The sequence below is a fragment of the Meleagris gallopavo genome, chromosome 1 (genome assembly GCF_905368555.1).
Source record: "Meleagris gallopavo chromosome 1, MGAL_WU_HG_1.1, whole genome shotgun sequence".
Lineage (NCBI taxonomy): Eukaryota > Metazoa > Chordata > Aves > Galliformes > Phasianidae > Meleagris > Meleagris gallopavo.
This window is the reverse complement of record NC_139404.1, coordinates 59,839,063-59,858,658: the sequence shown is the minus strand read 5'-3', so window position 1 is coordinate 59,858,658 and position 19,596 is coordinate 59,839,063. Positions and strand designations below refer to the sequence as shown.

General features: G+C 40.3%; 1 protein-coding gene across 5 annotated transcripts in view; it reads right to left on the bottom strand.

The window, feature by feature from the left end:
- WNK1 (WNK lysine deficient protein kinase 1) overlaps window positions 1-19,596 on the bottom strand; it is a 97,795-nt gene that overhangs the window by 1,750 nt on the left and 76,449 nt on the right. For 3 of the 5 annotated variants that reach the window (XM_085229854.1, XM_085229858.1, XM_085229875.1), the window contains 7 exons: window positions 16,411-16,494; window positions 12,908-12,994; window positions 12,145-12,214; window positions 10,638-10,720; window positions 9,489-10,126; window positions 8,350-8,552; window positions 6,896-7,090 (listed from right to left, as the gene is read on the bottom strand). In XM_085229854.1, the coding sequence (XP_085085980.1) occupies window positions 6,896-7,090; window positions 8,350-8,552; window positions 9,489-10,126; window positions 10,638-10,720; window positions 12,145-12,214; window positions 12,908-12,994; window positions 16,411-16,494 (1,360 nt within the window). Of the gene's footprint in view, window positions 1-3,235; window positions 3,278-5,547; window positions 5,641-6,895; window positions 7,091-8,349; window positions 8,553-9,488; window positions 10,127-10,637; window positions 10,721-12,144; window positions 12,215-12,907; window positions 12,995-16,410; window positions 16,495-19,596 lie in introns of all 5 variants that reach the window. The other 2 variants (XM_085229885.1, XM_085229865.1) reach the window with 2 other exon arrangements.

Here is a 19,596-nt window from a genome sequence, read left to right as displayed (position 1 = left end):
CTCCAAGACAAGCTGAAGTAGGAACTACAAGGACTCCTACAGGCATTTCCTCAGGATATTAATATTTCACAGATGTTTCCTTCAAGAAGTCCTGCAAGTAGTCATCTTTACAGGGGAACAGCAGCAGCCTATAGGTCTTTGTAGAAGAAAAAAAAGATTAGATTTCAGCACCAAATGATAGTAGTCGTGTCATTCTTTCGTCCTATACCATTTAACTAGCAGCAACCACTACCAGCACAAGTCAATTCCACCTTAGAGGACAATGCTGGATGCTGAATACGGAGTACCACAAACAGCGCAGCCAGCTGCTCTGTAGAAAATTATCTCCACTTCATAAAATGAAGAGGAAAAATTCACTCAGATTACACAAGAAGCCACAGTGAGATATAACAACTGTTGTTTCCAATAGCTGCCATACTTGAGGATAACCAGACGGGACTGTCTTCATCCACTAAAGAGCGGGGATCAGCAGGGGAAGTCTGCACTGTGTTAAATTTTGCTTTTTGCTTCTGAAAGCACTTTTTTGCCATTATGTTCAGATTTCCCAGTCTGAAGAATAAGCATTTCAGATGCAAATGACTAACACAGCTTAAAGGCGGCAGAAATGAGACCAGATCCTTGGATGTGCTTTGACATGATTTTCTGTTCACTGGGTTGACCACAAGAACAAAAGCCCCTCACATGAATACTGGGAATTTGGTTCTTCTAGAAGGTTTGCTGAACAGCACCCTGCAGAAAATATCCAGAAGTTCTGTGTTCAGTAGCCTCGCTCACTGCCTCACCCTTGTAAACAAGCAGCTTCACTCAAAATGAAGCCTTTCACAAGACAGATACCATAGCAGTAGCAAAAGTTGTTTATTATCAGGTAAGAATTCTGAATTCCCAGCAGTATCTTCATTCCAGATGTGGAATGAATACATCCCAGAAGTATCTTCATTTCCAGATGTGGGACCAATACGACCACGGGGAAGGCAGAATGAATCTACATTTCTCAAATCCATTTGGCTCAAAACCAACTAAACATAATAAGTTCCTGTCAGTGTAGAGCTAAACCCTGCATTCACTGCAAGCACCTTCACCTAACTGGTTTTCAAATAGCCTCAAATATTTCTACCTGCTTGCTCTGAAGGCTGCAATTGGGAAGCCCAGGAAAACCTGAGCGTATGGCAGAATTTCTGCAGAAAACTGATTTAAAAAGTCAAGGATCAAAAATCCTAGCAAAGACAGTCATCTCCACTGCCAAGGCCAAATGACAGTCATTGTCTCCCTCCTGACAGCTGATTTCTCAGGAGCGGTGCTGCAGTGGCACAGGCTGCCCACGGAGGTGGTGGAGTCACCATTCCTGGAGGTGTTCAGTAACCGTGTGGATGTGGCACTGAGGGACGTGGTCAGTGGGTACGGTGGGGACGGGCTGGTGGTTGGATTCGATGATTTTAGATGTCTTCTCCAACCTTAATGATTCTGCAATTCTAATTCCTCTGTGCTGCCCTCCCTGGCTAGCAGCCACACTCCTTGCAACCATGGCATCAAAGAACAAACTGGCTCCAAACCCCTGCAGGAATGCTTTATATTAAGGAGTGAATTAGGAAGGTGACATACTTACTACGCAGGACAAATAAGCAAAGTGTTACCGCCTCTAGTAGTGCTGAAGAGGGAAGGACACACCTCCCTCCCACCAGATCCAGCTCAAGCATGGAGATGGCTCCCAGTGAGGGTGCTCACCAGAGGGACAACAGCTGTTACAGGCAGGCAGAGGCATGCAACAGTGCACAGGGAAGGAGAGAATAGGGTTCCCTGACCAGGGAGTGCAGCTGCAGCTCAGATGAATGCTAACAGAAACATACCATAAGGTGGTAAGGAAAAATCTACAATAAAATAATGAAAACTTTAAGCATGCACCACATCTTATATAATAATAACAGTGACCGAGAAGGTGAAATTAAAGACAAAACAGGTGAAAACAACAAAGAGGTACTCAAAATGAGGTATGGAACCAGAAACAACTACATTCCACCATGAGGGCTCATGCAGGGATTGACACACTCACTCTCGTACTCTTCATGATGGCCAATATCTGGTTCTCATGTCTCATATTTCTATGTTAATCAGTAAGTGCACAGCTGGCAACCTGGGATCGTGGCTTTATGCTCGAAGAGCCTCTTCAGGCCGTGCAAAGGAGAGAGTTAATCACGGAATACTACAGTGCATTCAGCCAAAGATGTGAAAAATCATTTAGAAAAGCTGAAGTGTTCTGAAGAGGACTGGCTGAGGGTTTAGTCCAGGGTTTACGGTAGATAGGAAAGGTGGGGAGCAAAGTGATTCTGAAAGACATTTCTGTCTGAAAAGTGATTTTAGTATGGAGCTCCAATCTCAAGTCACAGACAACCTGAGGCAGACCAACCTGTGCTATTAGAGGTGAGCTGTAAAATTACTGGAGTTCCCACAGTATCAGTGTAAAAACTGACTTCTTAGGAACTTCACATTTTAACCCTGATTTAGTTGCCACCTACTGAAGCTGCCATCCAGAAGAGTGTGAGAAGGAAGTGTTTCAATTTGTGGCATTTAATGGAAACAAACCCCCGCATTCCTGCTTGGTCACAGCAGCCATCCCCAGTCCTGCTCTGACATGAGGGACCTGAAGTGAAACAGGCTTCTCCTTCTTCAGCCTGCCACCTACAATGCCTTCATTTTACACCCAGTTGTTTTTTTTTTTATTTTATTTTTAAATCTCACCATGAGTGAGAAAGGCACTGTCAAAAGGCATCTTTAAGCAGTCTTCAGTGACGTGACCACACGCTGGCTTTTCTACACATCTCTTACTTAAGGACATGGATAGAGGTCAGATGGCTTACTCTTACAACGCTGAAGGACTCTCTGCCATTGGAGCTGTCACTGAGATGGCAGAACCCATCAGATATGTAAAGAAACCAGCTGCTCAAAAGGTACAGCATTAGCACATTGCACTGAGCAGCTGTCCTCGATGCTCAATTCGCTGTTATTAGCAGCGAGCAAGGAGTTGCTCAGGGAAGGTGAGGCTCTGCCTCCACTTTTCTGCAAAGGTAATAGCCACGCTGTACAGATATGCTAACAACAGAGTACACATTAGAGGGCATAACAGAGACAGACAGATGCTGTGCTAGAGACAGAGTCAGGGAGGCAAGGCTTCGGTGACCAGAAAAAGCCAATGAACAGCTTTACAGTCAGGAGTTGGAGATAACAGAAATAAGATAATTACTACAGAGCTGGTTGCAAGGACAGACTTTTTTCACCATCTTCCCTGAAGCACAAAGAGAGAGTCATTTGTTAAAGATAAGAGAAACAGTGAGAAATGTTTAGTATCAGCAAACAGTACGAAAAGCTTGGTGAGAAACAGAGGGCATGGCACAGCAGGGCTCTTGAAAGTTCTGGTATGTTCTAGGAAAAAGCCCAAGATTGCTCTGACAGTTTCATGAGCTGTATTTTCAGAAAAAGAAACGGTTTGGCCTTCTGCATTTATTTTTCAGTATTTCAGAATTCCCAAACTCCAGTGAAGAATGGCAGAAAACATTACGGTTTCAGTTGGCTGTTACTACAAAAGCACAGCAAATATATCTTGCATTTTTGTCGGGGCGCACAAAGCATTTCACAGCTATCAAGTTTGACTGTCACCAAGTGAGAAGAATTTGATAAGCCAAGTGCACTCAAGGTTTGTCTCCTTGTTCTCTCAGGCCTCCCCAGATCTGTGGGACAGACCTTCCCTGCCAGGCTGTACCACTCTATTTCTCCCGCTGCACAGTTACAAGCATCAATTACTGCACTGTTTCCTCAATGCTGCCGATTCAAACCCAGCATCTTTCCCAGTTGTCACTCTCCATAACAGTCTGCAATAGCACTCGAAGGACAGGATTCCAGGAAGCAAGCAGCCTGTAATAAGCTGAGTGCCAGGCCAAGCTGTGCCATGCCTTTATGAGTACGACCTGCTTTTGCAGGACAGCTACAACACACATTTCAAAAAGAGTCCACTTTTCTTAGCACAAGCCCCACAGGCAGAGGATATGTCAATGTATTCTTAGAGCCAGATGGCGTACAGTTTGCAGCAAGCCAGAGCCTTAGAAATACATGACACTCTCACACTCAGTTCACTGTCAATTTCAGACATGGAGTAGTTGTTCATTACACTCTCTACCCCAAAAAAGGATGGGGCAGACAAGAGAGGATTTTAAAGAGTAGCTTTGGTAAGCATGTGAGTATTTCCAAGAAAGGAGCTGCTAAGTCTTTGAACTGCAGATGTTTGTTACTGACATCTGCACAGTAATATATCTAAAACCCAATGAGCTATCTTTGCAAAATTCAGTAGCCACAAATATGTTTCCCCTCTCTGACTCCACTGCCTTGGAGGATCGTGCTGGTTGCACTGCAGCTGTCTCTGCAGAAGGCCAGGTCTCGTTCCTGCACACAATTCTCTGGCTGCCAACTGCAGCAAGACAGATGCTACAGATGCATGGTACGTTAGGCAATGCAGCAATTGAAGGTCTCTTTTCAGCATTCAGAACTCTCGTATCAAGTCATTCTGGAGTCTAGGTAACAAATGTCAGAGCATTCAAAGGGTCCAGCCTGCAACAGCAGCAGCATGGGAGATGTCATAGCACTCCCCCCCCAAAAAAAAAGCAGCATTGCAGCAGCAGCCTCAGCTCAAGCACATTGTTAGTTCAGACAATCACATCAGAAGTTTGAGGCTCTCTTTTTTAATCTGGCGTAACGTAAGCACCAGTGAAAGGATGTTGAGAAAAGCTTTAAGGTAACTTGCAAGGGTTGACAGAATGTCTGAAGATGGCCATTTCCCCACCTGCACTGCTATGTGCATCATATTTAATCTGACTGATTCACACTAAGAGCTTCTAAATCTGTGGCCCATTTGAATTGACCTGAAAATATTCTGTAACTATTTTTAAGTTTCAATCTTTTACTCTCCATCTGCTAATGAACACAAAAAGTCAATGTTAACTACCTACAGGTGGCATCAATGCTCTGCACTGTGATCAGCACTGGTGCTGACAGCATGCATAAACACCCAACTTGCACAGTAAGCACACTGCTGGAAGGAAGCAACACATCCCCTCTGCCATCGGTTACAACAGTGCCCAACAAAGGAATAATTTGGGAAACAAATCTTCCTCACTGTTTCCCTAGGACAGAATAGCTCCCCTGCAAGTCTCATGGCAGCTAACATATACTGAAGCGTAATTAATAAGCAGGCCAAAATAAAAGGCCCAGTGTACCACCTCTGGCAAGCCAACCTCAATTGCTGCCATTTCACTGACCTGTCCAGAAAAGTTTCCACCAAAAGCTTAGAGAAATCAGTGTTTGTTTAAACAGTTTAAAAACAGAATACCTAACACGAGAACCCAAACTTCCAAAGGTATGCTAAGAGCAACTCAGCCTAGCCATGGAATGGAAGGGAATACAAGGCGGCAGATGAGAATGGGCTGCATGAAACAGATCCAAGCAGCAGAAGAAAACAAAAAGACAAAACAAAAAAGACAAGGAAGGAGTAAAGGTGTTACACACAAAGAGCCAAGCAGGGCGTACTCAGAAATCGGGTCCTCCTGCCACCAGGCTTGAACGTCACTCTCTCAGATGCACAGTTAAACTTCGCACAGCCTGTGAGAAAACAAAAACGGGAAGAACAGAGAAAGGAGAGGAGAAGAGACAGAACACCACTACAAGATGTTAGCAACTTGAGGTTGGAAGGGTGAAATGCATTAACATGGCACACAAGAGTAAGCTTCAAAGAGTGGACCAAAGAGTATGCAGACAACATACGGAGTGAAGAGACTCGCCTTCAATACAGCGGACATGAGGCCAAGTTTGCTGTGTTAACCTCCGGTTTATAACCCAGCAGTGGGGTTTCCATTGGTAGGAAAGCCAAACACCAGCAAAAGCGTCTAATTGTAGCAGATACTGTACAACTCTAGATACAAGGAGGTGCAAGTAGCTCCAAAATACTTGAACAGTTCAACACAAAAATCTCTACGGAGAATTCTTCCCAAAATTCTTTCAAAAAATCAATTTCTGTTTTCCATTTGTACTTCTCCAAAGTCAGCAGTAATATTTGTTTGATTTGATGCATTTAATCAGTCTACGGTAAAGCTTTTCAAAAAGATGCTAATGCATAAAAAACCGAAGCAACTACGTTTATAGAAGCAAAAGAATCAAACTATCATCTCCTGAGCAACTGACAAGGAAAAAAGTCCTCCCTCCAAAATAGATCAGGGCTGAGAGATGATCTGCTACTACCTAAGCAATCCACAACTTGAGTAAAATGAACATTTTATTCCTACACCATTCCATCCTCCTATGCTGCTGTCCAGGATAACTCTTTAAGACATAAATGCAGAACTTCTTTTTTTCCTTTAATTGCCAAAAAATTGTTAACAGAAACAGCTACAGCAGTTTCAAATTCAAGAAAGAGTGAGTCTTCTGAAATTTTCCTACCATTTCAATTACCTATTATCAACAAAGCTGTTCTGCCTCTTCCTTAATCTCACACTTGAACCCACCTTTCCTCTATCTTTCTCCTTTGTTTCCTCACCCTTTCAGCCAACACGTTCTCCTCTCAGATAAGAAGAATATTGCTTGCTGCCACCACACTGCCATTCTCTTGTGTTCTCCTTGGTGTTTTCATTATAGCAGACAGGGCCACATGCTATATATTAATTATTTTAATGTTCCTGGCACCTTCTGTTTATGTGAGAAGCTAGAAATGTAGTTGCAAAACATATGCCCTTATCAGTTTGCATGCATTGGGGTCGAATTCCCTGTCTACCTTATGAACATGTATTAAACATCAAGTAGGTCATTCTTTTGCCAGCAGTAAGGGTGCAAGACTTGACAGTAAATCCATCTGAAGTCTTACCTTGGCCTGGCGCAGAAAGGCTTGGTACTGAAAGGGCACCATCACTGGTAAAGGCAGAGTAGAGGTTTTCGCTGGAAGGTGAAGGTTTGAGGGACTGTAACAAATGGTTCTGTCCAGTCTCTGGCACACTACCAGGAGGATGAAGAGTCTGTTGTGGGGGCAAGACTGATGGTGCACTCTGAGCTGACAAATTGCCTGGAGGAAGAATGAAGGCAAAACACATTGAACGTTTCAGTTTCCCCGTGTCATTTTCTAAACTTTTTTTCAGTGCACCCAAGGGAGAACGTATGACGTATGAGTTATTATGCTAGCAATGGAGAAAAAATGCAGGGGTGGGGAAGTGTATTCATCCTCTGGACTTGACAATTCCAGGTGAGAGAGAGGCAGGGGAAGGACTACACCAGCATATTAGAAAATATTAAGACTAAAATAATTTTTCTTTACTTCAATCTTAAGGGAACTCACTGCTAGTTCACTGTCAAATGCTCACAAAGAGTTCTTCTATCATATAATAAACCAGCAGTGAGCACAGTGCAACTGGATACAGACCCTGGTACATGACATGGAGCTGCTAAAGTCAGAGTGTAAAACAAATATTTCTGCTTGGGCAGAATTTGAGTGACTCTACAGATACATAACATCTGACACCCATGTCAGTCAGTCACAGAACTATTTTTCAATTTATTATAAAAAAATTGTCTTAGTGAGAAATGAAGCCTTGATAACTGAAATCTTCTCAATTTGCTAAGTACAAAGAATTGTCACTCCCTAAAAATTCACTACTTTAACATCCATCAGTTGTGACTTTGGTTTCTGGCAATATCATGCTTAAGTGCTCTTAAGTACGAAAAATCATTTTTGAAGATGAATGAAGATACCATTCCCATTCTATAAAATCAGTTTCAGGAGAAAACAAGAGTAGTTGATGCCCCATTCCTGGAGACTTTTGAGGCAAGGCTGGATCAGGCCCTGGTCAACCTGATTCAGCTGTGGTGTCCCTGTTCATTGCAGGGGAGTTGGACTAGATGGCCTTTAAAGGTCCCCTCCAAATCTAAGCATTCTGTGATTCTATGGGGGAAAAAAAAATCCCTGTGTAAATTTATACTTTTCACTCTGGATTGATTCCCAGTGCTCTTACAGCCCTATCGCTAATCTCAAAAAAACAAACTAAACGAAAACAAAACAAAACGAAACAACCCATACCCACAATTTTAAACTGCTCTTACAAAACAATGTTATATAGTTTAAGTAAATTGCAGAAGCCACAGGCAAGACTATCAACTAACAAAGGCAACTTAAACGACTTTGCAGCCCAGGCAGTGGAGGAGCTTGCAGTAGGGAGTGCAAGAGAGTAAGGTGTGCCAGAAGAATCGTATCAGTCTGGAAGTGACTGGTAGCATTTTGTCAGTTCTATCTTATTAAAAAAAAAAAAAAAAAAAGTGAGAAAGCCTTACCTGACAGCTGTGGACTTTTATTTCCCTGGGAGCTGCTACGACTGGATTTGCTGCCTTTTCCTTTCGTGGGTCGTCTCCTCCTTCCTGAAAGGGGTGCAGCAGGGGGAATAATGACTGCAGGTGGAACCTTTCCTAGTTTTGTGTATAGTGATTCAATCTCCTGCTTCTGGCGACTCTGCAGCTCCTGGATCTCTTTAAGGTGCCTAACAAGTTACAAGAACATCACTTAAAAAACTATATGCACCTAGCTGTAGTACAGGAAACAATCCCTCCCCTCCAGTCAAGCTTGACCAGCTTGTTTGGTCAAACTCCCATAAACATTTAAGAGCAGATGAAATAAATCCCTTCCACAAACAATTGCTGAATACATATGGCAAAATGCTTTTCTATTTTGTCTAAAAATGACTAGGAATTCCAATACAAAGTTTCCAGTTTTGTCATCTCAAAACCAGAATAAACATATGTATAAACAAGAACACACAGCAAACATATCAATCAAATCCTTCATAATAAATGCTGTAGGAATAGCTAGAACACTATTTTCTGAAATATACAGCATTGGAGGCTACAACATTCGTACTGAAGCATTTTTTTCAGAGCAGTTGCCAGCTGTCCTGAAAAGTCAGCTTTCAATAATAAGTTCAATATTAAGTCACAGTCTTTGACTTCTCAATTTTCTTCTAAATCAACAGGGATTCTCCAGGAAGTGGAGAACACCAGAATCACTTACTAGAAGTGCAAAGTTAAGTGTCTTTTTCAAGACAGACAACAATATTTCCACTATCTACTGAATTTCAGAGATGTGCAAAAACTTCTCTGTACACCTACACAGATTTATCCATAGCGTGGCAATCTGTATTTGAACACACACATTGAGATTACAGATTAGAAAATTAACATACCAAGTGCATATACCTGTTGTTTGGGATCATTATGTATTACTTTTCCACTAAAGAATTTTACTTCCCATGTAAATACTGACAGTGGGTCCTGACACTTAAGAAAGGTTTAGTGTTTTTTTTAAAGAAGGCTAGCTTTTTTCCTTTGTGAAAAGTGAAGTCCAGAGGAAATGAAATGAAATTCATATTAAGCCTTTGCTACACATTTCACACATGCACAAGGGAAGGAAAAAGCCTTACTTCTCCCGTAATCGACGGAGTTCCAATTTCAAGTCTTCATCTTCAATATCTGACTCGTTGTCACTGCTCATGTAGGAAGAATTGAACGAGTTGCTAAGACTCTGAACAGGGAGGCTGATTTTTGATGCTGTGGCCTGGAGGGAGTCTGGGCTCGCTGAGCCATCATCCAGATCCTTAGCCATTCCACTCAAGAAAGCAGCCTCTGGTTCAGAGGACGGACCGTTCATATGTGGGGACTGCCTCGACTCCAACTCTTTCCTAGGGGCTGCGGCTGAAGAAGCAACTTGTTCCAAGTCCACAGAGAGAGGGAGAGTCATTGGCTCTCTCTCTGCACAGGTGACCTCATCCTGAGTCTTTGACACTGAGAAGCGCCCCACTTGATCTGTTGTTGTTGTTACCTGAAAGCGTCCAACCTTAGTAGGCTGACCATCATCTACTGGCAACTGCAGCACAGGAACTGGCTGAGGAATGCCATGTGCCACAGCCTCGCTCTTCCGCCCTCCAGCCTGCTTTACCAGGGTACTCTCTGGACTGCTCCCAGAAAGGGGGGAGGAATCAGAGGAGGTGGTTTCAAATTGCAGCGGCTTAGCCTCAGGTTTGTCACTCTCTTTCAGCACATCATCCACTGCCACAGATACCTACAATAGAAATGCAATCATGTAGACCTTCTAAGTTCTTCCTTAACATGATGCACTTATTTACATTACACAGCAGAACCATGAGGGGGGAAAATAACTAGTTCTCTCACTGCTTGGTGAGGATTCTCTATGAACAACCAAATCAGTTCAACACAGAATCATAGAATGGTTTGGGTTGGAAAGGACCTTTAAGATCATCCAGTTCTAAGCCCCTGCTTATAGGCAGGGACACCTCCCTCTAGACCAGGTTGCTCAAAGCCTCATCCAGCCTGGCCTTGAATGCTTCCAGGGAGGGAGCATCCACAACCCCTCTGGGCAACCAGTTCCAGTGTTTCACCACCCTCCCAGAAAAGAATTTCTTCCTGATATGTAGTCTAAATCCACCCTCTTCTAGTTCAAAGCCCTTTCTCCTCATCCTATCACTACCTGCCCTTATAAAAACTCCCTCCCAGCTTTCTTGTAGGCCCCTTCAGGTCCTGGAAGGCTGCTATAAGGTCCCCCCAGAGCGTACCTGAAACCGTCCCATCTTAAGAACGCCAGCTCCTGTTGTTGTGGAAGCCATACCACTGCTTTCTCCACCACATGATGCTGAAGCTAAAAAAGACCAAACAAATAAAGGAGAATGAGATTGAGAAGAAAATTAGCGTGCCTTTGGATTCATGGAACCTGATCTCCTTTTTCAGCTTTGCCATGTATAATACCAAACTAAAATTTTAAAATTAAGTATTTTTCTATAAAGTTCTGTTATGCAGTACACTTGCCAGAAATGTACTTTTATATTGAGATTTAAAAGTACACTTTGATTTCAAGCAAGGATGGGAAGTAGCCAAAAATAAAAAGCAAATGAAATTTATCTAAGAAATAACATATTTCAATTCCATACCCATGGTGACTACATAAATTTCAAATGCTGGAAACAGCTTCTTGATAGAAAAGTGGTACATTTAAGAAATGGTATAAACATTTACTCAGGGCTGCATGAGGCCTTCAGAGCTGGATCCTTAGATAGTAGCTTCTGATTTTATCGTTGTGTGCACTAGCAGTATAAGGTTACAAAACTGAGAAATAACATTCTATTTTTAAACTAATTCTGATAGACAGCTTGTTGGGTTTATTCAGCAACTTTCCACTTTGCTTACTTTTACTACCTAAAATGAACAGGCAAAGGAATTCATTTTCTAGTAGGAGAAGGAGCTTAACAACATATTTACCTATCAAGCATATCGGAAACGAACTATTTATTTTCCTGTTGGTTTTATTAGCTTTTAAAGTTTTGTCATTGAACTTGCAATCTAAATGTTGTTTACTAAATAAATTAGAAATAATGCTATAGCAAATTAACAGTCCTTTTTAAAAAAACAAAGATTTTTAAAATTGCAATGAGTAGAGGAATACTGATTGTTAAGTCTCAGGCTATTCTTGAAGTGTGGGTTGTTTGGTTGAACTCCTACTCCTGCACCCCTAACAATTAAACTCATTTAGTTTTGAAAGCCATTTATCATTCAAGTTTCAGTCATCTAGTTACCCCAGCACTCTTCAGAAAACAGTCCTTTTTTCTCACTGTCTCTTTAATTAAGTTTGGCCCCCCCCTCTTTTGTCTAAATAGAAATTATATACTCCGATTAAGGGGAGACATCCTAAATACAGAATGCAGCAAGACAACGCAAAATGGAGAGGTTATACAATTGTTATCAAGAATATCACAAGAGATAGGAAGCAGTCCTTTCAAATTGTGAATCTGTACCTTAGCAGCATACTGAAGATTCTTTGCAAGGTTTAATTTATCATTTTAGTCAGCTTTACACACAGAGTTACTATAATATGCATGTTCCATTCCCTTCTCTTGGTCTACAGTTGAAAATGTCAGTTTAGTTGCTAAAAACTACAACAATTCTTAAGGAACTGTCACTGTATGACTTATTAGAAGAGGTTATATCCTTACAAGTTGCTAGCCTGTTTCAGTTTTGCATTAAATCTCTGTGCTAAGAAATCAACCGAAATAACAACAGCTGTCTTACCATCTTTTAGAGACTGTGCTGCTGTGGACACCAGACCAGTAACTGCTGTAGATGCTACTGAGGGCACAGACTAGAAGTTCAAGAGGGAAATAAAATAAAAATAATCAGAATCAGCAGTTTAATTCGACTCTAACTCTAGTAATCTACCATAGTGCATGTTACAGAATTTTTTAATTCCATCAGGTCTAACAAACGATCCATCATAGGATTAACAGAAGATCTTTTCATCTCCAAAGCAAGCAATATCTGCAACAGATTTTGTATGCCTTGCAACCCAAGACTACCAGCAGAACCTCCCCTTTTACTCTGCAGAAGTTATGCATGAATAGTCACTTGGAGATCAATGTTAATCACTATCGTCCTTTTATATCAGTGTTTTAATAGAGTCTTAAGAATTGAAAAATACACTTTAAACATCTCTCCTAAATTACGACTGGCTTCCCACATACTGCTAGTTCAGCACCCTCTTTTCCCTTGTTTCATAGTCACTTCCCATTTTAGTTCTGTGATATTAATGGCTTTGCCAAAAAAGATGGGTTAAGAACTAATCCCAGAACCAGCCTCAGGACATACAGTATCTATTGCAACCTACATATTTTCTCCATTTCACTTGGCTCTGTCCCACACACTGAAAGATGACTCTCTGTTTTTAATTAGAAGCCTACGGACTTGTGCAGTGATATTAAAGGCAGTGACTTAAGTGCATGAACTTGAGAAAGCACTGGTTACTCGAGACTGCTATTTGTCAGTATTGCAAACGTACACAGGCAGGAGCTGATGTCACTGGAACGGTTTCTGGACTAAGGGTTCTCCTCAGCTTAGCATCCAGATCTTCCAGTGGCTGCTGGGACTGATGAGAGAGGAAACAGTAAACAGCTGCCCCAGCTCAAGAAAAATACACGCATTTCTAAAATTGCAGTCACACTTAATACTAAAATTTAAAGCAGTCAGCACAGCACTTTTTATATTTCTGTCTTTCCCTTGCTACGTGCTTACATTTAACATGTGCAACACAGGAAGGCTGAAAACAATTTAAGCAACACATTTGGAAAAGCAGAAAACAAACATTAACTGAAACATCCATTTTTCACAAAGTTTGCATTCCCACCCTTAAGAAATGTGTAAAGACGGTCTACGTCTCCAGGTTCTACAGTCTTTGGTCTACAAGGATTACACAAACTCTTTATGAACGTCACTAAGAAAACTCACAAAAAAAAAAAAAGAGAAACATGCCCATAATTTCAAAAACCAAGGAACAAATTATCCAAAAACTGGTCTTGGGACGACATGCACTTGGACTGCTAATTATGAAACTGGTACTAAGGAAAAAATGTTGTTTAATGAGCTACTGGCAGAACCAGAAAAGAAGACAAACCCATCTATTCTAAGACAAACCAATAATTTTCCAGTCCATATTATGTGACAGCAGCAAAGGCTCTTAGCAGTCATCTAGATTTGATCCAATCAGTCTTCTCCAATTTTGTCTCACACACCAAGGCAAGTTTTAGAGTTCAAATGAGAGGTGAAATTAGGTAAGCTGTTTGCAAGTGACAAACAAGAGAGCTGTATTTTTGCCTTTTCTATACCACAAATCCTCATAGAAACATCTACAGTAAACAGAAGAAAGCCTTTAGCAGTAGTGCTGTAGGATGAACCACACCAGTGGTTACCGCTGCGTTGAGTTTGGAGGAAATGATTACCAAGATAACAAGTTCTAAGCGATGACCTGAAGTAGTATGAACTTAACGTGACTCATTTTAATTCTTTCCAGATCCATTTGCTACCACTGTTAGTGAATACAGATGAATTATCACCAAATTGGCATCTCTCCCCTCTTCAAGAAAATCATATTTCAAAAGAACTGGCTAAACGGTATTAGAAGAAGCTACAGGTTCCAGCAGCTGGAGGAAAAGATTCTGCTTGTTAACAGTATCTCACAACTCCACGTAAGACAACTAGCTTCTTGCTTAGTTTGGAGCTAGAATATACCCATTCCTACTGAATCGTGTTCAGCCTACCAGAAAGCAGCAAGTAAAACCAAATACAGGTGGCAGTCTCCTTTCCATGATACAATTCATGAGCAATACTCCAATTCTGTTTTCTCGCATGCAGAGCACAGATTTCTGTCTTTTCACATTGCATAATACTTCCTAAATAATGGATGTATTCTTATCACTTTCAAAGATTTAAACATACTTTTTAGAAAAAAGAAAACCAAGAAGCAACTCTGAATACAAACACCATCTGCAAGGACTCACTGACTGAGTCTGGATGTATTACTATTACTAACTTGCATTTGCCCCATCACGAGGGCTGAGAAGGTAGAATAAGAACTGTCAAGATGAGATGCCTACTTTCAGCATCTTGTAATTCTGGCTTATTAGACTGTTTCCATTCTAACCTCTATTCTAGATCCTATGCAAACTTGTCTGAGAGATTCTCTAGAAAAATGACATCTATTGGGGTAACCAGAGAAATTACTGAATAAAGGCAGCTTCTGTTCAGACAGTGTTGGAGGATAAAAAACTGTAAAATGGAAAGAGGGTCTATTAATGCCATAACCAAAATAAAAGCTGCTACCATGCCCTGCTGCTCAACTCCTTTCATGCTTTTGGAACCAGGTATTACTACATTCCTCACATTTGAGAGAAAAGGAAATCCTGTTCAAAAAGAATCCTTGAAGATTAGTATCCTAATACATATAATTCTGTTTTTACAGTTTTAGCTGTAGAATTAATGGAAGTCATGACAGCTCATTAAGCAAATTTGCCTTAGCACAGTTTAAATTATTTACAATTTTCTTCCACTATCCCTTTGTGTAACAGTCAATTTAAATCCTTTCAGCCTGAAAAGTCCTCACAGGCTATTGTAAAGCCCAACAAAGGAACAGCTTGCAAAGAATAAAACGACCTTTACAGGTCATTTTAAATGTCAGTACTTCCATAAGTGAAACTTCAATTCAAGAGCTCTATTTCAAGAGATGAGGCGAGACCGTTACCAGAGTGTCAAGAAGCAGAATTTTATCAAGGTTAGCTCACAGTCTGCACTAAAATTTTGTGGTCAGAAATCCAAAAGAAGTCCAGTCACGAAGCTAGTAGGTATAGTACAAGTCTTCATACTGTAGCTATCATATTGGAAGTGCTTTAAAATTATAGTTAAGTCTTAAATGAATAATTCTTTTCTATGAAAGGACAGTAAAAATGCAGATTTTAGATGTATTTTCCGCAGACCAAAGCCAAAGATGGAAGAGGTGAATACTATAAAAAGTACACATACATAGGTAGTGTCACTTTTACAAGAAAATTACTCTGAGCCTCATGTAGGCACCTTTTCAACCATAATCTCTATACAGGTTTGAACAAAATAAAAAAACTGAGGTCAATTCTATCCCAAGGATACTTGAATGTTGTTCTAAAGATATAATATTGTGTTTATTCAGTCTTCCTTCAGAAGCAGCACGCTTCCATCTCAAAATCTCATGGGTTTTGCCTAGTTCTTTTTTCAGCTTTTCTTGGTATCCGTACCAACCGTAGATTTTCCATCTTACATTTCACTGCACAGCATTTAGAAGACCCATAAAACAATTCTGTCATTTGTCATACATTTTTCTTCTACATTTTCTCTGTTACTTAAAAAAAATCAAAGTGAAAGCAGTTTTAACCTCTATGATCTTCAACTGATCACCTGTCCAATTCACATATAAACATCCAAGCTAACTGCTGCACACAACAACAGAAATTGAACAAGGTTAAGCCAATGTTATATTTCAACTCCTGTTAGGATTAGGAGCATCACAGGCCTTTTACAAAACTGAAAATCTATTGAAATAAGAGTCTAGTAGTAACCAAAGGAAAAAAATTAACCAAGAACTCTGAAAGCCAGTAGTTCTGTATTAACGTTAACAATTAATTGTGGTATATACCGCTTCTATGAAGAGCTATTTTACTCCTGTAACTTTTCATTGTAGGAAGAAAACTCACCTGTGTTACGTTTTTACAAAAACCTCTACGGTTCAGATTAAAATACTAAATAACTTCAAGCCTGAATTACTGTTCCTGTATTTCAGACATTGAGTAAAGCAGCCCAAAGGACAAGCTAAATCTACAGTGCTGAAGCAACTCTGCCCACTGCTACATTTACACAAAAGGGGTTACTATGCCAAAAGACAAGAAAAACAGACATTAATAACATGCAACGGAGAGTTTAAGCGAAACATGCCCTTTGAAAGAAAAAGAGGCAGATAAAATCTGCTGAGTCGTGTAGCACCTGAGTTAGTGAAGGTCCTGGAAAAGGTGGCAGCGGCTCACTGGACGGAGTGCCAGCTGGAAGTTCAGAACCTACTGGTAGCACCTATGGATAACCAAGAGGAAACGCGAGTCCATCAGACATGGAACAACCGAAGGATCAGATACCAAGTTACGGTCAGTCATGCCCTATGACAGGGGCCTCTGTGTTTTTTCTGTGGAGACTTCCTTCCTGGAAAGTCAGCAGAGAATCTTTGCAGAGTTCAGCAACAATTAAAGTAGGTGGCTGTTTTTCGGTTGTTTTGTTGCTGTTCTGTGGAGGGGTTTTTTTTTTTTGGTTGGTTGGCTTTGTTTTGCTTCTTTTGTTTTAGTTCTGTTTGGGTTTTTGCTTTTATTGTTTGGATCCAGATTGAGTAGTCACAATTTCCATTTTAAGCAAGCTGTTCTGTCTATGAGCATAGCAACTTGGTTACTTTATTTTCAAGTCTGCAAGAAATGCCACAGCAATATTTCTTCAAAAAAAAAAAAAAAAAAAAAGCTAAATTTCCAAGAGGCTTCATTTACAAACAAGTGCAAGAATGCACTCAACCTCCTCACAACAGACCTATTTTAATGGCTCATTAACAACACCAGGCCATGTGCCTCTGGCAAACAGCTCCAAGCAATGACTTGAACAGAGAATGTCATGCCTGAGGATGTCTCCACTTGTTGAAAAGCATATTTATCAATTTCTTACACCAATTTCCAGAGGTTTTTTGTTTGTTTGTTTGTTTAAATTAACCTGAAGGGTGTTGCGCACCCACAGAAGATGACTAGGCCATGCAATCAGATAGGGGCAGGTCATCCAGGTTATGTGGTAGGAGTTAGAGAAACTGGAAAGGTTAGAATGAGGGATCAAAGCCTCCCAGCAAGGTCAGACAGTACATTCCAGTTAGTTATTTCCATTGTTAAGGAAGTGGGAACTCCTAGGAATTAAGTGACCCATTACACAATTTGCAATTCTTATTCTCAGCTGTAACCTTGAGGCTTGACCACAACTCTGAAGTTTCAGAAACACAGGACAGTCCCATGAGTTACAGCATTAGTCAGCTGGCTTCCCTTTATGACAGTGAACACCATTGGATGTGTGTAACTGGCCCAAAATCTACTGTGGTCTTCAACAAGCAGAACCAGTTCTAGCCTGCTATCATGTTATCACAGCTTAACTAATAGTTCAGATTGCAGTAATAATTGAACCAGTGAAGATACTGGACACAATCATCTCTTGTTCCCAAAATGCTGTGGCAGGAACTAAGCCAAGTTGCATTACTGCAGTTTTTCAGTGTGCTGAGATCATATACATGGACATTACTGGTTCTGATGCATGGTGACTTATTAAGCTGTGGTAAATTCATCCTTTAGTTTACAAATAAGAGGCAAAATACACTTTAAATACATTCATAAGACAAGTCAAAAGTGTTCAGGTTAACAAGTTGACAGCAAACAAAACATCTCCTTCCCCTACAGTGCAGTAAACCCCAGAAAAATAAAGCATTAAACTCTAGAAGCTCAAAAATGACACAAAGTGAAAATGAAATTTGAAAAAACACAGAATAATTTAGAAGTGAAGAATTCACAGAGGAGATATTTTTCCCCACAACAGACAGTGAAAATCCCGAACATTTATTCTATTTAAATCCAAGCTCTTGTAATTATAGGTTTCCACTTTGCAAGTTTCTGCCTGCTCCAATTTTTCCTAAATCGTTAGCTAGTTTTTACAATTTTCTGATCCTTCTTTAATTCTCAGCTTTATTTCAATATAAACGAACAGCCCTGTATCTAAGTTTCTTCCCCAGCTTCCTTGACACACGTTCCTGCTGAAACGGCAGAAATTGTCTACTTTGCAATTGAATACAATCTAAAACGGAAAGAAGTGCCTCACTGAGCTTAAAAAGTAACTGCTGAGTCCAAGTGGTGAATTACTTACAGTTCTAGTGCTGCGCGCTATTTGAGAGGAAAGAAAATCATTTACAATATCTGCTAGGTGTTCGAATGAAAAGAACAGTTAAGAATCTCCAGAATCCTTGCTCCATTCATTTCCTTTTACCTCTCCATCTTTTTCTTCCCCATTAACTTTATTTCAATGTGGTCTCGTTAGAGGTGGATTTAGAAGTCAATGGGTAACACAAGAGAGATAGATTTATACCCTCAGTAGCATCAGTATGTTTTACTTAACCTTCCGGGAAGAAAACTCAAAGTAGGGAAACAATATGAATACAGCTGAGAATAGCATAGCTAAGAACAAAACAAATGGGAAAAAATTCCTAGAAAACTATAAGAACAAGTGAAATAAGGAGAAATCTGCAGAGGCTGTGGAAATCCTCAAAAGTTATTGCTATAGCAGTTATGACATTCCCTCAGGCCTCAAGCTTCGCATTAGTCTAACAACATGTTTTTCCAATTAGCTGTAACCTCCTCATTGTATGTCAAATCGATGAAGTTATTCTACCCGTTCTCATGCTATCATAACTGGTGTGATTTAAGAAAAATATCTACACACAGGAATGGTACCATAGTTATACCCCATCTATCTCTTCGCTTTCGGGAAACAGACTGGGAAAATAACAATGTGAATCTGGCTCATGGAGGCACAAGGTAGAGTTCTGATTCTTGGAAATTCTTAATTTATTCACCCTTGGACAAGATAAGAAACCTTAATTCTTATTTTTCCCCATTTGCCTTGCTTCTCTGAATAGAGACACCATGTAATCTGAGGAACTTCAAAAATATTCAGTTTAGTTCATCCCTGCTGTCAAGGAAAGGGCTAAAGATAAAAAGCCAAACTACGCAATCAAGACTACTTTGTGAAACATAAAATGATCCTGGCTCATTTTAACAATTATGGATAAAACAAAAAGCTATTTTAAGCAAGGCTCCCAAACTTCTATTTTAAAAAACACTAATAAAGACAGAACACAGTTGCTTCACTCTTTGTAGTTAAGGAGTATGAAAAAAGAACAGCAACACTAGAGAGTTCTCAGACACACAATATAGAATTGGACGTTTGTTTCAGTATGGACTGAAGAAAAACCCTCTTGAAACAAACAAAAAAAACCAGAAGATAAACGTTTCCTTCCAATATTATAACCAAAGACACCTTTGCCTGAATATTTTTGCTTTAAAAAATAGATTCTGTTCAAGACGTCTGTTCTATAAGACAATTGAATAT